The 17800-nt window shown below is 41.8% G+C and overlaps 2 protein-coding genes across 2 annotated transcripts; both read left to right on the top strand.

The window, feature by feature from the left end:
* The first annotated feature begins 875 nt into the window (after positions 1–875).
* LOC118416322 (myotrophin-like) lies at positions 876–3291 on the top strand. The gene is made up of 4 exons (XM_035821412.1): positions 876–1022; positions 2173–2271; positions 2938–3056; positions 3228–3291. Exons 1-4 carry the CDS (start codon positions 876–878, stop codon positions 3289–3291), a joined length of 429 nt encoding a protein of 142 aa, XP_035677305.1.
* Positions 3292–7684: 4393 nt separating this feature from the next.
* LOC118416597 lies at positions 7685–10471 on the top strand. The gene is made up of 2 exons (XM_035821751.1): positions 7685–7857; positions 8160–10471. The coding sequence occupies exons 1-2, from the start codon at positions 7687–7689 to the stop codon at positions 9876–9878; spliced, it is 1890 nt and encodes a 629-aa protein (XP_035677644.1). The 5' UTR covers positions 7685–7686; the 3' UTR covers positions 9879–10471.
* Positions 10472–17800: the final 7329 nt, after the last annotated feature.

Genomic DNA, 17800 nt, shown 5'->3' on the forward strand with positions numbered 1-17800 from the left:
GAAAGGTCTCACGAATTATGTTTGTTCCATCGTAGTTTTAATGGTTTGACTGAATAAAACGCTGTCGCTGTCTAAACGAAATATTGTTCAGTGGCTTAGTTACATCATCATTATCATCGGTCCACATGCTTACACACGACGGGGTTATACCGCCCCTTACGGGGTGACATACCCCTCCGCTGGCTAATTACAAGACGGGGATGCGCCATGTCTCCCGTCCGGGTGAATGATGTAAATCACCATATTAGGTATATATACCATATATAAGGGTAATCTCCTTGACATAATTAACACAGCCAAAAATTAACAAGCCCCCTTCCTCACCCCAACACACACATATACACACTAACACACACGGCAGTTCAATGGACTTCATTGCTTGCCCGTGCTTTCAAATGTATCAATTTCTTTTAAAAAGCATCTTTTCCAAATACAAAAATGTGTTGTTTTTGCTATTTGGCAACAACAGACATTCTATACTAACAACGATAGCACTCAGATTAGAGTCGGTTTGTGTACCCGTAGGATGAATTGGAAAATGTGGGCAAAATGTGTGAAAAATTACAAGGGCAGTATACAGACTCACCGCCTGGTGGCGTCCTTGTGTTGCTACCGGTAACGCGCGCGGTTTTATCTCGTTAATGATTTACTTTGAGTGTTACACTGTACCATGTTTACGTCTTGGCTGGGTTGACCACCGAACTGATTAAACGCACAATCATACCCGATGATTACTGATACATAGCTTACTAATGAAAACGATTGCATGGAAAATCCTGCAACAGAATCATGTATTTTCGTTATATATACCTTACTTCATTCCCATTACATCCTTCTATGTTCGTCTGGGAGAGAAGAAAATTCTAAAAGTAAACATGCTTTCCCGGCACATCCTGTGTACCATTATAGCAGGTTCTCAGGAGATGGACCTGGACACGTTCTTAACGGCTGTGCGGGAAGGTGACGTGCAGACTGTGAGGAGGGGGCTGGCGGCTGGGGTGGACGTCAACGACTTCAGATGGGTAAAACAATTATCTATATTTCAAGATTATCGGGCTGTAGTTACGCCATTAGTTACCCTTCTTACGATATGGTAGGCCTGATCCTTTTACACCCTCGTACTAATTCGGTATGACGAGACTGTCGGTCCCTGTACAGTTAATATAATAAGTTGTAACCAGGTACCCCTGTCACAACACTAACAACATTAATAGTCAATCTACATATTATCCTTTCCAACAAACAAGTCTCATTCAGAGATAACCTTGACACTATGTTCTGGAGCAGGTGTAAATGACTCGTAAAAAGGCATTTTGTCACTGAGTTTTTTTCGTATTTCTTATGTGGCCTCCCGGCCAACACACACACTTACTACTTGTGCGTACGTCACATAATCTTTCCCAAACATGTTGCAGAATAGTAAAAGGATCCGTTTTAAATGTTTAAAATGGACACCCTTTCTTCAGACAGGAACCTGCGGTTTTTCCCTTTTAGCTAGTAGACAGTGGATGTCATCCGAGTCAGTGTGGCTAAACTTATAAAATAATGGCTACACGAATAACTATTCTATGATTTATATATCTTCCATGCAAATAGAGGTTGGCGGGAAGATTGTGACCCTTTTATCAGATGTCCCATTTTCTTTTCGCACTCCCCGTCAACCTCTGCTACATGCTTCAAAGGGCCACGCATTACAATACTACACAGAAGAAAACAAATATTGAAGTGCTCTCTGTCATCTGTTCTCTTATCTTATCAAACCATTATTTAAGAATACTTTTAAAATGATCTTTAGCTTTTGAAGTTATAATATTTGAATGTATTCATTTCAGTCCACGTTTGTGATATTTTATAGCATTTTATAATAGTAATACTTGTCTCTGGACAGGCATTTTGCAACCGTTCACTGTCCAAACTGTTGTTGAGTCCAGGTCAGCCCAATGCAAAATGGGGCTGACCTGGAGGCGAGGATAAAGGTAAGTAGCTGTAACCCTGCCCTAATTTTTCCTGACCAGGTGTACCTCAGGACAATATTATGGTGCCCATGATGATGATAATCCATCTATTGATTTGATTACACATTTGCACTTTTTCATAGCATTTTATCATTTGTCTCTGTCTCTGGACAGTCATTTTGTAACCGTTTATTGTCTCAACTGTTGTTCTATCCAGTTTGACTGGACACCCCTGCATCTGGCCAGCGAGTACGGGCAGACTGAGGTAGCAAAGCTTCTGATCCAAAATGAGGCTAACCTGGAGGCGAGGGACATGGTAAGTTACTATAACCTGATCCTGTTTTTCCTGACCTGTACTTGGGCATTGGTGCCCATGGTACCCCTGTCATAACAATCACAACTAATACTAGTCATCTACATATTATCCTTTCCAACAAAAAAGTCTCATTCAGAGATAACCTTGACGCTATTGCTCTTGAACTAACGTGTAAAAAGCAAGTATTTTGTAACTGAGTATATTTGTATGAGAGTATTGTACCCAGGTCCGGGAATTCCCCCCGACACACACATAATTGTTCACAAATGCATTACAGAATACTAAAATGATCTATTTTACTGTTTCAATTGGACAAACTTCAAAATTGAACTCACAGTTTTACTTTCACTTACTGAGTCGCGTGTGTGAATGCCACCCATCAAATCAAGTCAGTGTGGCAGTGGTCAAACACATGCTGTATGAATGAGTCTTCCATATTTTACCACTAAAGGCATTACTGAAGTTTCTCTTTGATTTTGTAAACAAGTATTTACAGCGTGATATCATAATAGCTAGTTATTTTCCTCTCTTTACAAGTTACAGTGACGACACATTTATGACCAAACACAACAAACAGCATTATCACCTGGTCAGCCTCTACATGAATGAGCTTGAATAGGGAGACTTTGTGTTACACAGACCACCTTATCACTTTTCTCTGCACAGGGCCAGTCCACACCCCTTCATAAAGCTGCTGCTGAGGGCCACACCGGGACTTGTGAGCTTCTGATTCGTTCTGGGGCTGATGTTATGGTCCAGGATGAGGTGAAACATAGTTTAACTTGGTTTTTAAATGGATCTTATTAGACTCAGATGTGAATGTAATCACACTCACTCAAAAATAACATTGAATAATCTAAACTGTTTAAATGTGAATTCATTACATGCATTAAGTTGAATGTTGGTGAATGCTACTTTAAATTAACATTACTACCATGTCTGTCTTCCCTGTACAGGACCAGTCCACACCCCTTCATAAAGCTGCTGCTTGGGGCAGCACTGGGACTTGTGAGCTTCTGATTCGTTCTGGGGCCGATGTTATGGTCCAGAATAAGGTAAAATAAATTTTAGCTTATTTCAAAATCATAATGTATGGGCCCCATATCTAAACCCGATGGACGTAATATTTGTCTGCTGTAATTTTACATTGAAGCCTACGTACCGATTCTGAAGAACACTGCATCATGTAACAACCACACTCACTCAAAAACAACATGGATAACCTAAACTCAACAACTCAATAGAATGTGAATTCCTTGAATGTTATAATGTTAGTAATACTTTAAATTCATAATAACAACAGTACTTACCATGTCCGTCCTCCCTGTACAGGACTGGTCCACGTCCTTGCATCTGGCTGCTGCTAAGGACCACACCGAGACTTGTGAGCTTCTGATTCGTGCTGGGGCAGACGTTATGGATCAGAATAGGGTGAAATAGATTTTAGCTTATTTCAAATATGGACCCCACATTTAAGCTCTATGGAGTATATTTGTCTTCTGTAATTTTGCCTTGAAGCCTACAGATTCTGAAGAACACTGCGTCATGATATATGTTTTTTCAAATGGTCATGTGAATACATGTTATTGAATACAAAGTTGGATTAAGTTATCAACAATTACTTATCATGTCAGTCCTCCCTGTTTATATAGAGCCATTCCACGCCTCAGTCCAAGTCTGTATGGATGCAGGGCTCGAAATGCTTTTTTCTGCATACCTGCACTGGTGCAGGTAACATTGAAAATTACCTGCACCAGACAAATTTTACCTGCACCACTCTGAAGTTAGGAAGTATGGATCATACTAAAATTGTTCAGTGACCATTGCTTTTTTTTTCTTTTATACTTTATAGGTGGTCAACAGTCAATGCAGCTAATAACAATCCACATACATCAACATCATAGGACATTTATGTACATTTGTATAAAACCAAGTACATGCACCAGTGCAGGTTAGGTACAGGTAGACACCAGAATACCTGCACAGCTCCAATTTTACATGCACTAACCTGCATATACAGGTAGTATTTCGAGCCCTGGGATGTAACCTTAAATTATCAAAATGTTACATTGCCTACACAAGACATAATGCTCCATATACATTGTAGCAAGGTCACACTCAAAGTCTACATGAAACAATTTTCTACAAGCAGCATACATATTTCTTTCTGGGGATGCGCCAGGTCTCCCATCTGGGTGAATGGTGTAAATCACTGTATGTCTTATACTAGAGGAAGGTTTGCCAGGCGTCCATTTGAGTGATTTGAGGTGAATCACCAACTCCAGACAGAATGGTTTGCCCTATCGCACACCGGGGCATGCCCTACTCTTTTTCGGAATGTGTGGGGGTTGTTCAACGTGAGGTGTGGCTCCTCAAACATGGGACCTCCATTTAACGTCCTATCCGAGGGACGGCCCTAGCCAAAGCTAGGTACCTGAGTAAAGTGAAGAATGTCATGCAAATTGAACCCAGGACCTCTTGGGCCTGAGCTCAATGGGCTGCCGATTACGCCACCCAGTCACGCTGGTTCATTTCGCCGTTATGATATTGCCTTAGTTATCAATTATCAACTATTATGATTTCCTTCCTTTTTGTTAAATAATATAATTCTTTTGGTTAGTACATAATTGTCTGATGTATAAGTTTTACACTTCTATCCAATGAGTTGTTCAATTGTATTATTATTAGTTACTTTGGAAGAAGATTATGTATAAGCCATGAGGATTTTTTCTTCCCCCTGCATGTATTTTCATCCGTTAATTTGTTTTATGTTATCTTTTTTTACTGATTGTGCAAAATAAATCAAATCAAATCAAATCAAATGATCTTTCACAAATCATACAATACTCTGCTGTTATTTTCACTTACTTAACTCTGTTAGTTGGCAAGCTGTTTTTTGCCTCCTTTGGTCTGAATGGACCATGAGAGATTGGTCAGTAACAGCAAGACATTAAGCACATCTTTCATGTTTACATTACAGGAGGGGATGACTCCCTTGGATTGTGCAACGGATCCGGAGACTCGACGGCACTGGAAGGTAAATCACTTAGTAGCCCACAACACTTTTCCATCAGTTGGTGCTATTATCTGGTACTATTATCTATCTATCTATCTATCTATCTATCTATCTATCTATATATATATATATATATATATATATATATATATAGGAATGGTTGTGAGGCCAGGACGTGAATAAAAGGTGGAGACAAATATAACTGGTGTGCTGAATTATTACTTATCAACGGACCTTTCTAACAACTACTCTGTCTACTCTGTTGATGGTTCCTTTGTGGGAAGAATATGCTGATTTGAAACATTTGTCCTATCAGAACCTTGACAAACAGGCAAAACAAGAGAAGTCCTACCACGAGCTGCTGCAGCAGTCAGGCGGGGTGAAGGTCAACAGGTTTAAGGTGTTCATAGGAGGGAAGGAGGCAACTGGGAAGTCCACGCTGAAGCAAAGTCTCACTAAGGCACGTTACATGTACCTTAGTCATGATCGTTCAAATCCTGTTTCATCCTATATTAAATAGAAAGGTGTGAATTATTCTTACTTTTCTAAAATGTTGCTCTGTCTGGTTATTCGACCAAAAATATACATACAAGTCATTTCCCACCAATTATATATACCGGTAATGACACCCGCATCTTACACACACCAGGGCCTGCTGTCTGCACTGATCCAAAGATTCTCCCGAAGGTCAGTGAGCCAACCTCATGAGCCCACCCCAGGTGTGGATATTGGAACGTTCCATGTTCCAGGGGTGGGGGAGGTCAGCGTGTGGGACTTTGCTGGTCAGTCAGAGTATGCGGTGACGCACAGCATGTTCATGGATGCAGAGAACACCGTCTTCATTGTGCTGTACAACATCGTGGACGATAAGAAGACCCAAGAACAACAGGTACAAAAATATAGTCTTTAACGGGTATAAAACAGGATTCAAGCTTTTGTGACTACAGAAGCTTGGCACAGCATGCAATGATTGCTACCTAAACCGGTACAATGGTCTAATGAGCAGAGTTTGCCCCTTTGTATTTTGTAGGTCACAGTTAGTTTTGATCCCCAGCGTTGGACCAGGTCAGACTGTAAAATGGCCCATAATGCTTTCGCTGCTTAGCACGTAGCATTTGGAAAAGATTAGGGAGATAAACATACACTACTACCAGTGTAATATAAATGTAAGTTGTTGTGTGGCCTAAGAATAAAGATATTTGCCCACCCTATACACCTTGGACGGTGTGCGAAGGACTTGATCAACTGGCATATGTCGTCACAAACATTCGGATGATGCTCATGTAATGTATCACCAAATGGAATGCACAACGCGTTGCCATGCTTTTAGCACTTAGTGCAATCAATTATTTCTAGTTCTAAAAGGCGAAATATCTAAAAATGAAATGCACAACTATAGATTATGTAGTTTTCTTTCAGATTTTGCAAGATCTGACATAACTTGTCAATCCGTGTTACCATAGGTTACCTGGTGGTTGTGTTTCATCAAGTCCTGCAACCCAAACCGGCAGCCTGACGTCATCCTGGTGGCCAGTAATGCAGATCAGGTGGACCCTGCCATAGGTAAGGAAAATGTTTATTTCATACCTCCATGAAATATTTAGAGATTTTGTGAATTTAATGCAATTACCAAAAGACCATCATTTGAGTAGATTGTGCTAGTTACAGCCTTATTTGCAAATTCAATGAAACGAAAGCATTAAATTTACAAAAGCACTAAATATTTCATGTAGGTATAAGGTCTCCAAACTCGTATGTTCTAATTGTATTAACATCAATTGCTATAGCTATCTAGTCAGAACATTTTCAATTTTCATCTTACGACCACAGATGCACTCGACTCGTTTGACTCAAATACATGTAATCACTCGAATATGTGTATGAACTGACCTTATTGCATGGATTTACTTTCTATAATGGAAATATTCCTTGACACAACTAGGACAGGACCGAGCGACCCTTGTTGTTCATACGATGCAAACAGAGTTCAAAGACCACCTCCGTATCTCAGATGAAGTGATCCTGATGGACTGTAGGAGGACCCGGACACCTGAGATGGACCGACTCAAGTCTCTTCTAGTTAGGATAGGAGCGACATTGATTCAAGTGAGGCTCTAAAACTACCCACTATGTCGCTTCTTACTGTGTATAATCGCCTCTACCATAAGATCATTTAAAGTATGCTTTTATTTTAATCACTGTGACAGTAGACTAGAGAAAAGAAAATAGAAGTATATCTCAAAGAGGCTGATTTAAAAATACATGAAACTACATGTACATAATTCTGGATAAATAGCAAAACAAAACAAAAACATGCCACATTATGTGAAGACCACAGAAATCCTTAACATGTATACAACTTGCTATTCAAAAACCAACAGCACCAACGCGACATGCCCATGCTGTGTGCAAAGATCATGGAGCATCTACCAAAGTGGTGCAAGAGTAAAACCCAGAAGTGCCCCGTGATGATGTGGCCTGACTACCTGAGTGAAGTCAAGGAGCTTGACAGATTTGTGACCGAGGACTTCCTCAAGAAATCTTCAAGATTCTTGCACCACCTGGCAGAGGTACTAAAATACTTTATAATTGGCAATGCTTCAGCGAAAAGGAGGCATCACGCACAATTGTTCTGCAATCTCATGGTTTTCACATGTAGTTAGTAGATAAATTTTATTCATGTGTTATATCTTGGTAGTTTGTATCACGAGCTACGTACATACGAATGTGTAAAGAGTTATGGTGTTAAGTTTTGGTATGTTAGCTTTTGGTATATTATGACTTGACTGAAACTGCTTAAGTAAACAGATGAACAGTGTCCAGGTGTGCACTTATACCAATTTATATATCTTAAACTTTATTCTCAACGCAGATTCTGTTCATCACTCCGGCCACTTCTGACCCCATCATTGTCCTGAAGCCCAACTGGCTCGGCACAGACGTCTTCGGTCGAGTCATGGCGCCAGACTTCTTTGAAAACCACCTAAACAGAACAAGTGACGACTACGTTACCAGGGAGGAGCTGCAGCGTGTGTTCCATGACGTTGCTGACGTTGATCTTGTGATCACCCTGCTGCAAGAGTTCCAGCTCTGCCACACCTTTGACGAAGAGACCTACATCATCCCAGGGCTGCTGACACAAACCATGCCTGACGAGGTGTGGCAACCACCAGCAGAACCAAAGGTAGTCTACTTTGGGAAGCAAGTCCAGTGTACCGACTCTACTGATATGTTTTCCTCTGCCTTCTTTCCCCAAGTGCAGACCTGCCTGATGAGGGAGCTTGAGAATCGCCCGTCACTGTGGAGAGATGGCGCCACGTGTGCGGGCAAGAACGTGGAAGGTCTGATCAAACTCTCTCCGGACAGCCGAGCAGTCAACATCTGTGTCCGGAGTGTGCAGGGTGACAAGGTGCAGTGCGGCAAGATGCTGCAGCAGCTGGAGAACATCATCGCTGATGTGCTCTATGAGTGCAGTCCAGGAACAGGCACAGTAGAGAATATACTCAGCGCGCGTGCACTAAGAGAACACAGGGAGGAATTCTACTCCTATGGCAAGGAGGAGATCAGCAAGGCAACAGCAGAGAGCGGTACAGTTGTCCATCCAGTACTTCAGTTCACTGAACAGATCAATGACCTGCTGTGTTCAGAGGATGGAGACCCAGACACCGAGGACACAAAGGCTTCCCAGCCATCGCCATGGGAAGTTGACACCCGTGAACAAGACATTATGCCATCACAGCTGACCGATGAGCCACAGGATAGGGAACGCCTTGCCACCAGGACCTTCCCAAAGCTGGTCCAGGCTCGTGCTCGACAGGATACCGAGGAGACTAAGGTATTCCAGGCAGTCCAAAGTGCAGATGACGCCTGGGAACAAGGAACGACGATGCCACCACAGCTGGCCGATGCGCTACAGGATAGGGAGGACCAGGCCACGAGGAACTCTCCAGAGTTGGTCCAGGACTCTGTAGAAACGAAAGTGTTCAAGCCAGTCCAGACTGAAGTTGACCTTCTTTCAACAGACATGCTGATGGCAACACTGAGCATCGATGAGCCACAGGATATGGAGGACCCGCTGGTCAAGAACCGCTCACAACTGGTCATGGCTTTGCGGAATGTAGAGCCAATCCTGGACCATCTACAGGAAAGCGACATCCTAACTATGGAGGAGTGTGACGTCATCAGGGCCAAAAGTACACCCCAGGACCGCACACGCGCGATGTTGGCCATTCTGGACACAAAGGGAGAATATGCAAACCAGACGTTCCAGGCAGTCCTGAGGAAGGTTGATCCCCTTGCAGCTGACATGCTGATGGGTACAGATCAGACCGAGGATAGGGAAGACCATCTGCACAGACGTCGCTCTAAGCTGGTGCATGCAATAAGGGACGTGGAACCACTTTTGGACCACCTACAGACACGTGACGTTCTCAGCACGGAGGATTGTGACATCATCAGGAGCAAGCCCACACCTCAGGAACGCGCACGCGCACTGCTGGACACTGTGAGAGTAAAAGGAGCAAATGCACGTCAGGTGTTGAAGGCCGTCCTAGGAGAGGTGTACCCGGATGCCTTAGAAGTCATGGCTTAAGCTTGTCCTAGCACATTTAGTGCAAAGTTGCAATTGGTTAACAGCAATAATCTGATAAATGCATATGGCAAACAGATAAAATGTAACGTTGACATTTAGAACATACTAAACGCCTAATGTTTTATACTTCAATGAAAGAACCCTACCACACAACATCTTTCCAGACATTGTACAACTTGCTGTAATTTTGTAACTGTTGTGGCATGGTTTTAACTTTGTGTAGGTTGGTTACAACTAATTCAATGTACATAACAAAGTCTATGTATGTAATTAAGAAACAGGTAGTTTGCTTTCTATAAGTTTGTGGAAAGAAAATCTGAACTGTAGTGGGTAAATGGAGAAACGAGTTACATGACAAATTTCACAAAGCATTCTGAACTGTGCCTTTTGTAATTATAAATGCGTTTTGGTTTTATACTGTACATACCTAAAGACTAGACACTTGAGGATAAAAAAATCAACAAAGATAATATCCATTCAATATTACAATATTATCCTGTGAGCAACGATTATACATGATAATCAGTGTCCGTGTATATATTCAAAAAGATGTGAAGCAATGGTATTGGATATAATAAAATGTGCCATTGAAACTTTGTGGAGAATTGTCATAGTTGAAACAGTGTGGGATGCACCAATCTGCTTGATACACTAACAGTACCGTCCCTGGTGCTGAATTGCAGTCACACTAACAGTACCGTCCCTGATGCTAAATTGCAGTCACACTAACTGCCGTCCCTAGTGCTGAATTGCAGTCACACTAACAGTACCGTCCCTGGTGCTGAGTTGCAGTCACACTAACAGTACCGTCCCTGGTGCTGAATTGCAATCACACTAACAGTACCGTCCCTGGTGCTGAATTGCAGTGACACTAACAGTACCGTCCCTGGTGCTGAACTGCAGTCAAAGCAACAGTACCGTCCCTGGTGCTGAATTGCAGTCACACTAACAGTACCGTCCCTGGTGCTGAATTGCAGTCACACTAACAGTACCTTTTCTTGTGCTGAATTGCAGTTATACTAATGTAACAGTGGTGTTCAAGGACTGCTAAACCGAAGACGCCTAACGGCTTAAGCCTTTTGGCCGAACGGTTTGCACGTTCGATTTGTGATCCGGCTGCCCGGGTTCGGCGCGGGTTCGAATCCCGGGAGTCGGGGTGTTGTTTCTTTCTGTTCTTACTCGCCCCTCGGGTTGTTTCACTAATGCTGCTGTACACACCTCACATGATACAGCATTCCTCATTGAGCCTCACACATGCACACATGCTAATGCCATTCAATCACCACCACTGACCGATTGCAACGACTTAGGTGCACTTGTAGCGTTAATATACATTTCCAACAAAACTTCCAATATTTCTGTCGTGGTGGCTTCCGTTGGAAAATTGTTCAAAGCCAGTCAACAGGTGCTAACAATTGATATGAAAGTCCACAAAAGTTTTCTGAAAGCAGTGCATAAACAGGTGTAGGCTAGGTGGGGGTAATGTTAGTCATTAGAAATAATACCAATTTTTATGAGCACAATTCTAGTTCTATCCTCACTTAACGTTACACACAGTAGCTCAGACAGCTCAATGGCAGTACCTATAGTAACCGCAAAGCGGCAGTGCTTCCAAGAGCTCTCTACAAACGTTGGCCGTGGCTGTAGCCGTGGCTGGTGGCCTGATCCACCCCTCGTCCTGAGTGGCACAGCCCGAAAGGTCAGAGTTCATTGCAGACAGAAACTTCACAAAGTTTGACAAGGTACTATAGTATGTTGAAGTTTATTATTCCGTTCTGTTTGAAGTTGACGTTAATTTTCAATGTGAGATTGAAACGTATGTTGAGGTTACCCATAGTAAGGAAACTGGCATGACAGTGAATTGAGAACATATCTTAGTTTTACACATGAGTTTTACACACGTGGGTGGGTGGGGGGCAAAGTTAAGCTTTCTAAATTTTTCACCCAAACTACCATTTCTTAACTAATAGATGTCACCAAGATGAGTAAAAATTGGCGCTGTACTTTTATATCATTTGTTTGCAGTTAAATCTTGAGTAACAAAACTAGTGATTGAATTTTAGAGCTCAGTCTAGAGATACGGATTCAGGATTTAAATTGCTTGCAGATTTTGATAGGATAGAGATTATGTGCACCAACAGAAGAAAAAAAGCTTCAATTTTGGGTGCACCAAGGTGCACATGCACCTAGTATTTTGAGCCCTGCTGCACGTGCATTCTGATCTCTGTGAATCCGCATCTCTAGAGTGAGTTTTAAAATTCAACCATTTTGTTACTCTACATAAGCCCATTCATGGATCCAAGTGCACATGCACAGGTCAAACTCAAAGGTGAAGGTCCTGTGACTACAATGTAATCAGTTGTTGTCTTGACGATACAGGTGGTCTCTATCAGTCAGATTCTATAGATTACAACACGTGTATTCTGTATCTCCCAAGTTACCAACCCAACCACGGGTAGGATTTCCCTAATTAGGTAGCAGAACACAGTTTTCGGCCTATGGGGATTTCTATAGTTAAGGGCTTCAAGGTGGCCTCGACGCATTAAAAAATATAGTAGGGCGCACTTTTGGAATACCAAAAACGGATATGTTTGAGTTGAAGGTACAAGCAACAAAATAAATTGAAAAACAAAAAAATCCTGTCGGTGTATCGTCTTCTCACGCCCTCTTTGAAATACCCCTCTGCGGAGGTCACAGAACTGCAGCCGGCTTCCACTAGAAAGGCAGTTGCGTAATGGGGCGCATTTATACACGAAATTGAAAACTTTCACAGTCCAAATCATGCAGTCTCAAAGTCGACACCTTCTTTCACCACGCAGCACAGGTTATATCTGGCTGCCTCTCAGTCTCAAATAAGGCTGTTTACCGCTCATTCAACAGTTTTATACGTACTATTTTATTTACCCGCGTCATAGACCCCGGGGTTCGAGGAGAAATACTGTGGTCTGCTACCTTAAGCTGCAAGCCGAACTGTGGGAGGGCTGGGACGGAGGGTGGAGTGGAATTCATTATACACCGTGTTGTATTTTATTTACGTCATACCCACTGGAGAAAACACACATTTTAATGTGAAATGTACCAAAAGTGTCAAGAATATTTGGTGTCCTGGAACAAAAATCATAAGCAAGTCCAACATTCCAATCCGGTCTGCGGATTTTCGACTGTGCCACACTCCACACTGGAGCATATATTCTAGAATTTTATATATTCTATTGAATCCCGTATGGTACAAGTTAAGCGGCCCAGGTTAATGACATAAACATCAATTATACAATAACCAGGCATGTTATGTTTATAATTCACAGGGACATTCATTGCTGCGACTGGGTCCAGGATTGATATTATGAATGAATTCAACATAAACAGCATGCTACATAGAACCATTTGCACTTCGTGAATAACTTTTCAACAGCATAACATTTCAACATAACGTTGAATTAGAGTGGGCTGGGTACACTTAACAACAAAATTGAGTAGCTTGTTATGTCTCATAAAAAGACCATGACTTGTGCGGACCCTCACATATGATTTGCCGGGATGCACTTCAGCAGTGATATATACTATATGGAAGAAAGTGTTTTGCATGTATTTGTACAGTCATTTTGATGTATGCTACATTAAGCTTTGCTAATTGTAGTTGAAATTTGGCCTTACAGTTCTTTTAGCCAAAAAAAAACTCAAGAGTTTCAAGTGACCTTACAATGTCTTATGAGATTCTCTTTTTCCCTGTTTTGCAGCTCCATAATCGAGTCAAGAAGTGTGAAGCTCAGACATAACAGCACACAACCCAACATGGAAGACACACTGTCCAGTACAGATGACCAGGACTTGATCAGCAGTGCGGAGGAACACAGGCTCCACGGGGAGTGTGGCATTACCTGTCATCTCTCCTCTAACGTAGTACCTGGATTCTGCAGGAACATCAAAGTCTTCCCGGAAGACTTCAAGGTCATCGAGATTGACAATGACGGGAATCTGGTGTGTCCTCCGGAATGGATCCCTGAGGGATGGGATTCAACTTAACAAGCGAGACTCCGAGTGCTTTATGTGCTGGCTGTATTTGATGGTAAGTGGGCAGTCTTTTAGATACACCAACATGTGCTTTCAAGCTGTAGATTACATGTTACCGAGACTCTTCTTATACACATCCGTTGCTTATTCACACTGACATTTCAGTGACTGTCAAACTGACTCCTAGGAGAACCTTTGTCCCTTTTCAAAAAATCAATATTGGCATTGGAATAGTTTAGGCAGTAATAAAGGTAAATGTTCCCAACACTTGTCTCGAATATGCAGGAAATAGCCCCCCCCCCCCACTGCAAATTAGTTATGTCTCCTGCTTGTTGAGAACTGGCCTGCTGTACCTTAAGCCTATGCGGTGAAAAAAGCTAATAAAACCCCTGAGTGTCATGAACAAGAACACAACTGACTCTCAAAAAGCTGTAACAGTCAAATCACAGGCCAAAGGCAGCCAAGAAGGTTTATTTGAATAGTACAATAGTACATTGAAAGCACAAGACTGAGTGAGAATGAAAGTTGAGTGTCTGAGTGAAAGTTGATTGAAATTGAGTGAGTGAGTGAGATAATTGTGAGTGACAGTCATAGTTGAGTGAGTGAGTGAGTGAGTGAGTGAGCGCGTGAGTGAGTGAGTGAGTGAGTGAGTGCATGCGTGAGTGCATGCGTGATGTGTTTTTGCATAAGACAAAAGTTTATGAGTTGTTAACTCTCGAGCTTTGTGTCAGCGATCACTCAAAACAGTTTTGAAGATCAATAGTTAAACAAATATTCACCCTGACTTGAAGTGGCTCCCATGTGGACTGTAACCTTACATCTGGTGATGAAGGGTCAAAGTCCCAGTCTGCATGTGTTTGTACCTGTTTGCTTGCTGATGTGGCAGTCAGGCCGCCATGTTGTAATTTGGGATATTGCTCGTCTTTTGAGCCAATATGACTGACACCTGAACACCACCAGGGATCCCAGAAATACTTGTCTCTAACTAAGACTACAGTCCAGGTATGGTCTTAGGGATTGTACATTATATTTACCAGGGGAAGAGCTGGTGCACTGGGGGGAGGGCCATTCAATTTTTTTTTATGGGGGAGGGCCATGATTGAAAAACTTTTTGAGCTGGGGGATGGCCATCCTTAGATCATAAAAATAGCTTAGCCTACCAGCAAAATTTGTCCATCAAAATGTAGAAAGTCTCTAGGCATTTCAGACTGTCAACATTTCAAAATTTCCCTTGACCTACGTATACTATTTTTAAAGGGGCATTCCACTCCAGAAACGAGTAGTATTATTCCTCAGACAATAAATAATTATGTTTGAATCAAGTTTGTTTGGTCAAATTTACCACAAGTTTAAGCTTAAACGAAGAGGGAACATTGTAGCAAACGAGTTCTTGAATTCCCTTGAGGACCCTTCCAATGCATTGTGCGCTGCTGAGGGAGGACGTGGCTTTGACCATGGGAACAGGTACCGGTTAGTACTAGTATAGATTTCGATACTATGATGTTTTAGGATCACTTTTTGAGTAGACTGTATGTGTGCAGTCATTCTGTAGTATTTTGTTGATGTATAAAAGTAGCCTTTTTAGAGAAGAATGATCCACAAAAGTGACCACATCTCTGGATTCCAAGAACCGCTGAGCTTCAAACTTTGTGTGTTCCTTCCTAAACGTCCGATAGTCACCCTACCACTTTCGTTCGCTCAGCGGTTCTACCGTTAGCGAGAAATTGTGCCCAACGTCGGCCATACAAGCAGTTTTGGCGCCGCCATTTTACGTTGACCGACTTTCAACTCCTTATAGTTAAGTGGCCAAATATCCCCATCCCAAGATGATATAGTCTTCAAACGTTTTTTGTATTTCCCTACATGTGTGATTATCACTTGACTGCTTTGTCAAGCTTATCCCGACTACCGTTAGCGAGAAGGTGTGACGGAAGTCGCGAACTCATATACGGCGCAGTACATTAGAAGCGGGTCCGCATGGGGGTGCTCTAATTTAGAAAAGAATATTGTCTAAAAGACAAATCAGGTAACTTTGCGAAAAGTCGAGTGCATTAGTATCCCAAAAAATCTCATCTATCAGAAAATAATACTCGCTTCTGGAGTGGAATGCCCCTTTAAACACTAAGTGAAGACATGGTTGAAGGTCCTGACGTAGGCTCCCAGCTGGCTGAATGGTTTTCCCTTCGCTTCCCCCGAAGACAATTTTCCCCTCCATCCCACACTCTGCTGAATATTATACAGTCCTTTGCCATCGTGTTGTATTTGCATGTCAACCCCATCATGTACCAGATCAAACCACTAGCTACTCACAGGATTTTTATGAGACTGACAGTATTGTCTAGTGCATTGACTGTTAAACTTTGAACAGCAGTTTGATTGTCTCATTTTCTCAAGTTACACATTTAGACAGTGGCACAGTAACTGTTACTAACAACATTGTCAAGAGCATTTTTTTCAAGTATAAATAATCTAGATCTGTTTAAAAAAAAGCAAACAAGACACCAAGACACCCTTTGATTCTGAGTCACATGTTGTCCATTCTGTTGCCCCCAGAGATGGACCTGAGGGACTTCTTCTGGGCTGTGCAGAAAGGTGATGTGCAGACTGTGAGGGAGGGGCTGAAGGCTGGGGTGGACGTCAATGCCAAGATTGACTGGCTAGGGGTAAGGATGCTGATTTTCATTGATCAAACTAAAGGTGGGACTTCTGAAATATCAATTTTAATTAATGTGATTAGTATTTTGATGGAATGGTAACAAACTAGCAGCAACAAGTTATTTCGGCTTTTTTATCTGCGCAATATATTGCGGTGCATACTGTTCTCAATATTGACAATTGATAGCCTTACTTGATGATATGTCAACTGCTGAAAAACTATTTCAATGTACCATGTTACAAAAAACAGTAATTTGAGCCAAATTGCCAACTATATTCACCAGTGTTATAAATAATCATGTAATTCTGACAGGAAACTGCAGATTTGTAAGATATGACATGATTTAGAGTGAGAGCATCTCTATGCAGAAATTTGCTGTCAACAAACAATTATTTCAGACATACCCAAAGAATCTGATCAGGTTTACTGTGCCTGTGACATGGTTTATCTCAAAACACCGTCAAGGTGTAAGGAATTCCAGACCTACATGAAAGTGAATGTGACATGGCACAACGCCACTCGGATATTCACATAACATTGTACATACTCTCACTGATAGTGTTCAGGTCAACTTGTCACAATGATGGACATAGCTTAGTTTGGTATTGCTACCACTTAGCTATGCCCTACTTATTCACAAGAAGAAAGGTATGAATGAACTATTATAGTATACTCATAATCTCACTTACTCACTCACACTCACTATCTGGTTTAGCATCTGTTGTTCCCTGTCTACCAGGGGTTAGACGTCTATTTAATATTAAATTACACGTTTGTGCAATTAGTGTATTTGTCTCTGTCCAGGCATTTTGTAACCAGTATTGTTCGAACTGTTGTTCTATCCAGCCTCGCCAGTCATCCCTGCATGTGGCCAGCGAGTGCGGGCAGACTGAGGTAGCAGAGCTTCTGATAAAAAATGGGGCTAAAATGGAGGCGAGGGACGGGGTAAGTAGCTATAACCCTGCTCTCATTTTTCCTGCCCTGTACCGGGACAATGGTGACCATGATGATGTCACAACACTCACAACATTAATAGTCATCTACTAAATTAAATGATCCCTTCCAAGAAAAAGTCTCATTCAGAGATAGATTGATGCTATTGTTCTGGAGTAAGGTAAGTTTAAATAACTTGTATATAAAGGCATTTTGTCACTGAGTTTTTTTTCATATTCTATAAATGAATGAATAAATATTCCTTCTGTGGCTTCCCGAATAACACACATAGACTTACTACTTGTGCATAATGTACATAATC

The sequence above is a fragment of the Branchiostoma floridae genome, chromosome 5, assembly GCF_000003815.2.
Source record: "Branchiostoma floridae strain S238N-H82 chromosome 5, Bfl_VNyyK, whole genome shotgun sequence".
In the NCBI taxonomy this organism is placed as follows: domain Eukaryota; kingdom Metazoa; phylum Chordata; class Leptocardii; order Amphioxiformes; family Branchiostomatidae; genus Branchiostoma; species Branchiostoma floridae.

Bases quoted from the DNA above. Each gene is read 5' to 3' on its own strand.
- LOC118416322 (XM_035821412.1), top strand. From the start codon at position 876: ATGCTTTCCCGGCACATCCTGTGTACCATTATAGCAGGTTCTCAGGAG. The intron at 1,023-2,172 runs GTAAAACAATTA...TGTTCTATCCAG, and splicing joins ACGTCAACGACTTCAGATGG to TTTGACTGGACACCCCTGCA. The intron at 3,057-3,227 runs GTTTTTAAATGG...TTCCCTGTACAG, and splicing joins GTGAAACATAGTTTAACTTG to GACCAGTCCACACCCCTTCA.
- LOC118416597 (XM_035821751.1), top strand. From the start codon at position 7,687: ATGCTGTGTGCAAAGATCATGGAGCATCTACCAAAGTGGTGCAAGAGT. The intron at 7,858-8,159 runs GTACTAAAATAC...TTCTCAACGCAG, and splicing joins TCTTGCACCACCTGGCAGAG to ATTCTGTTCATCACTCCGGC.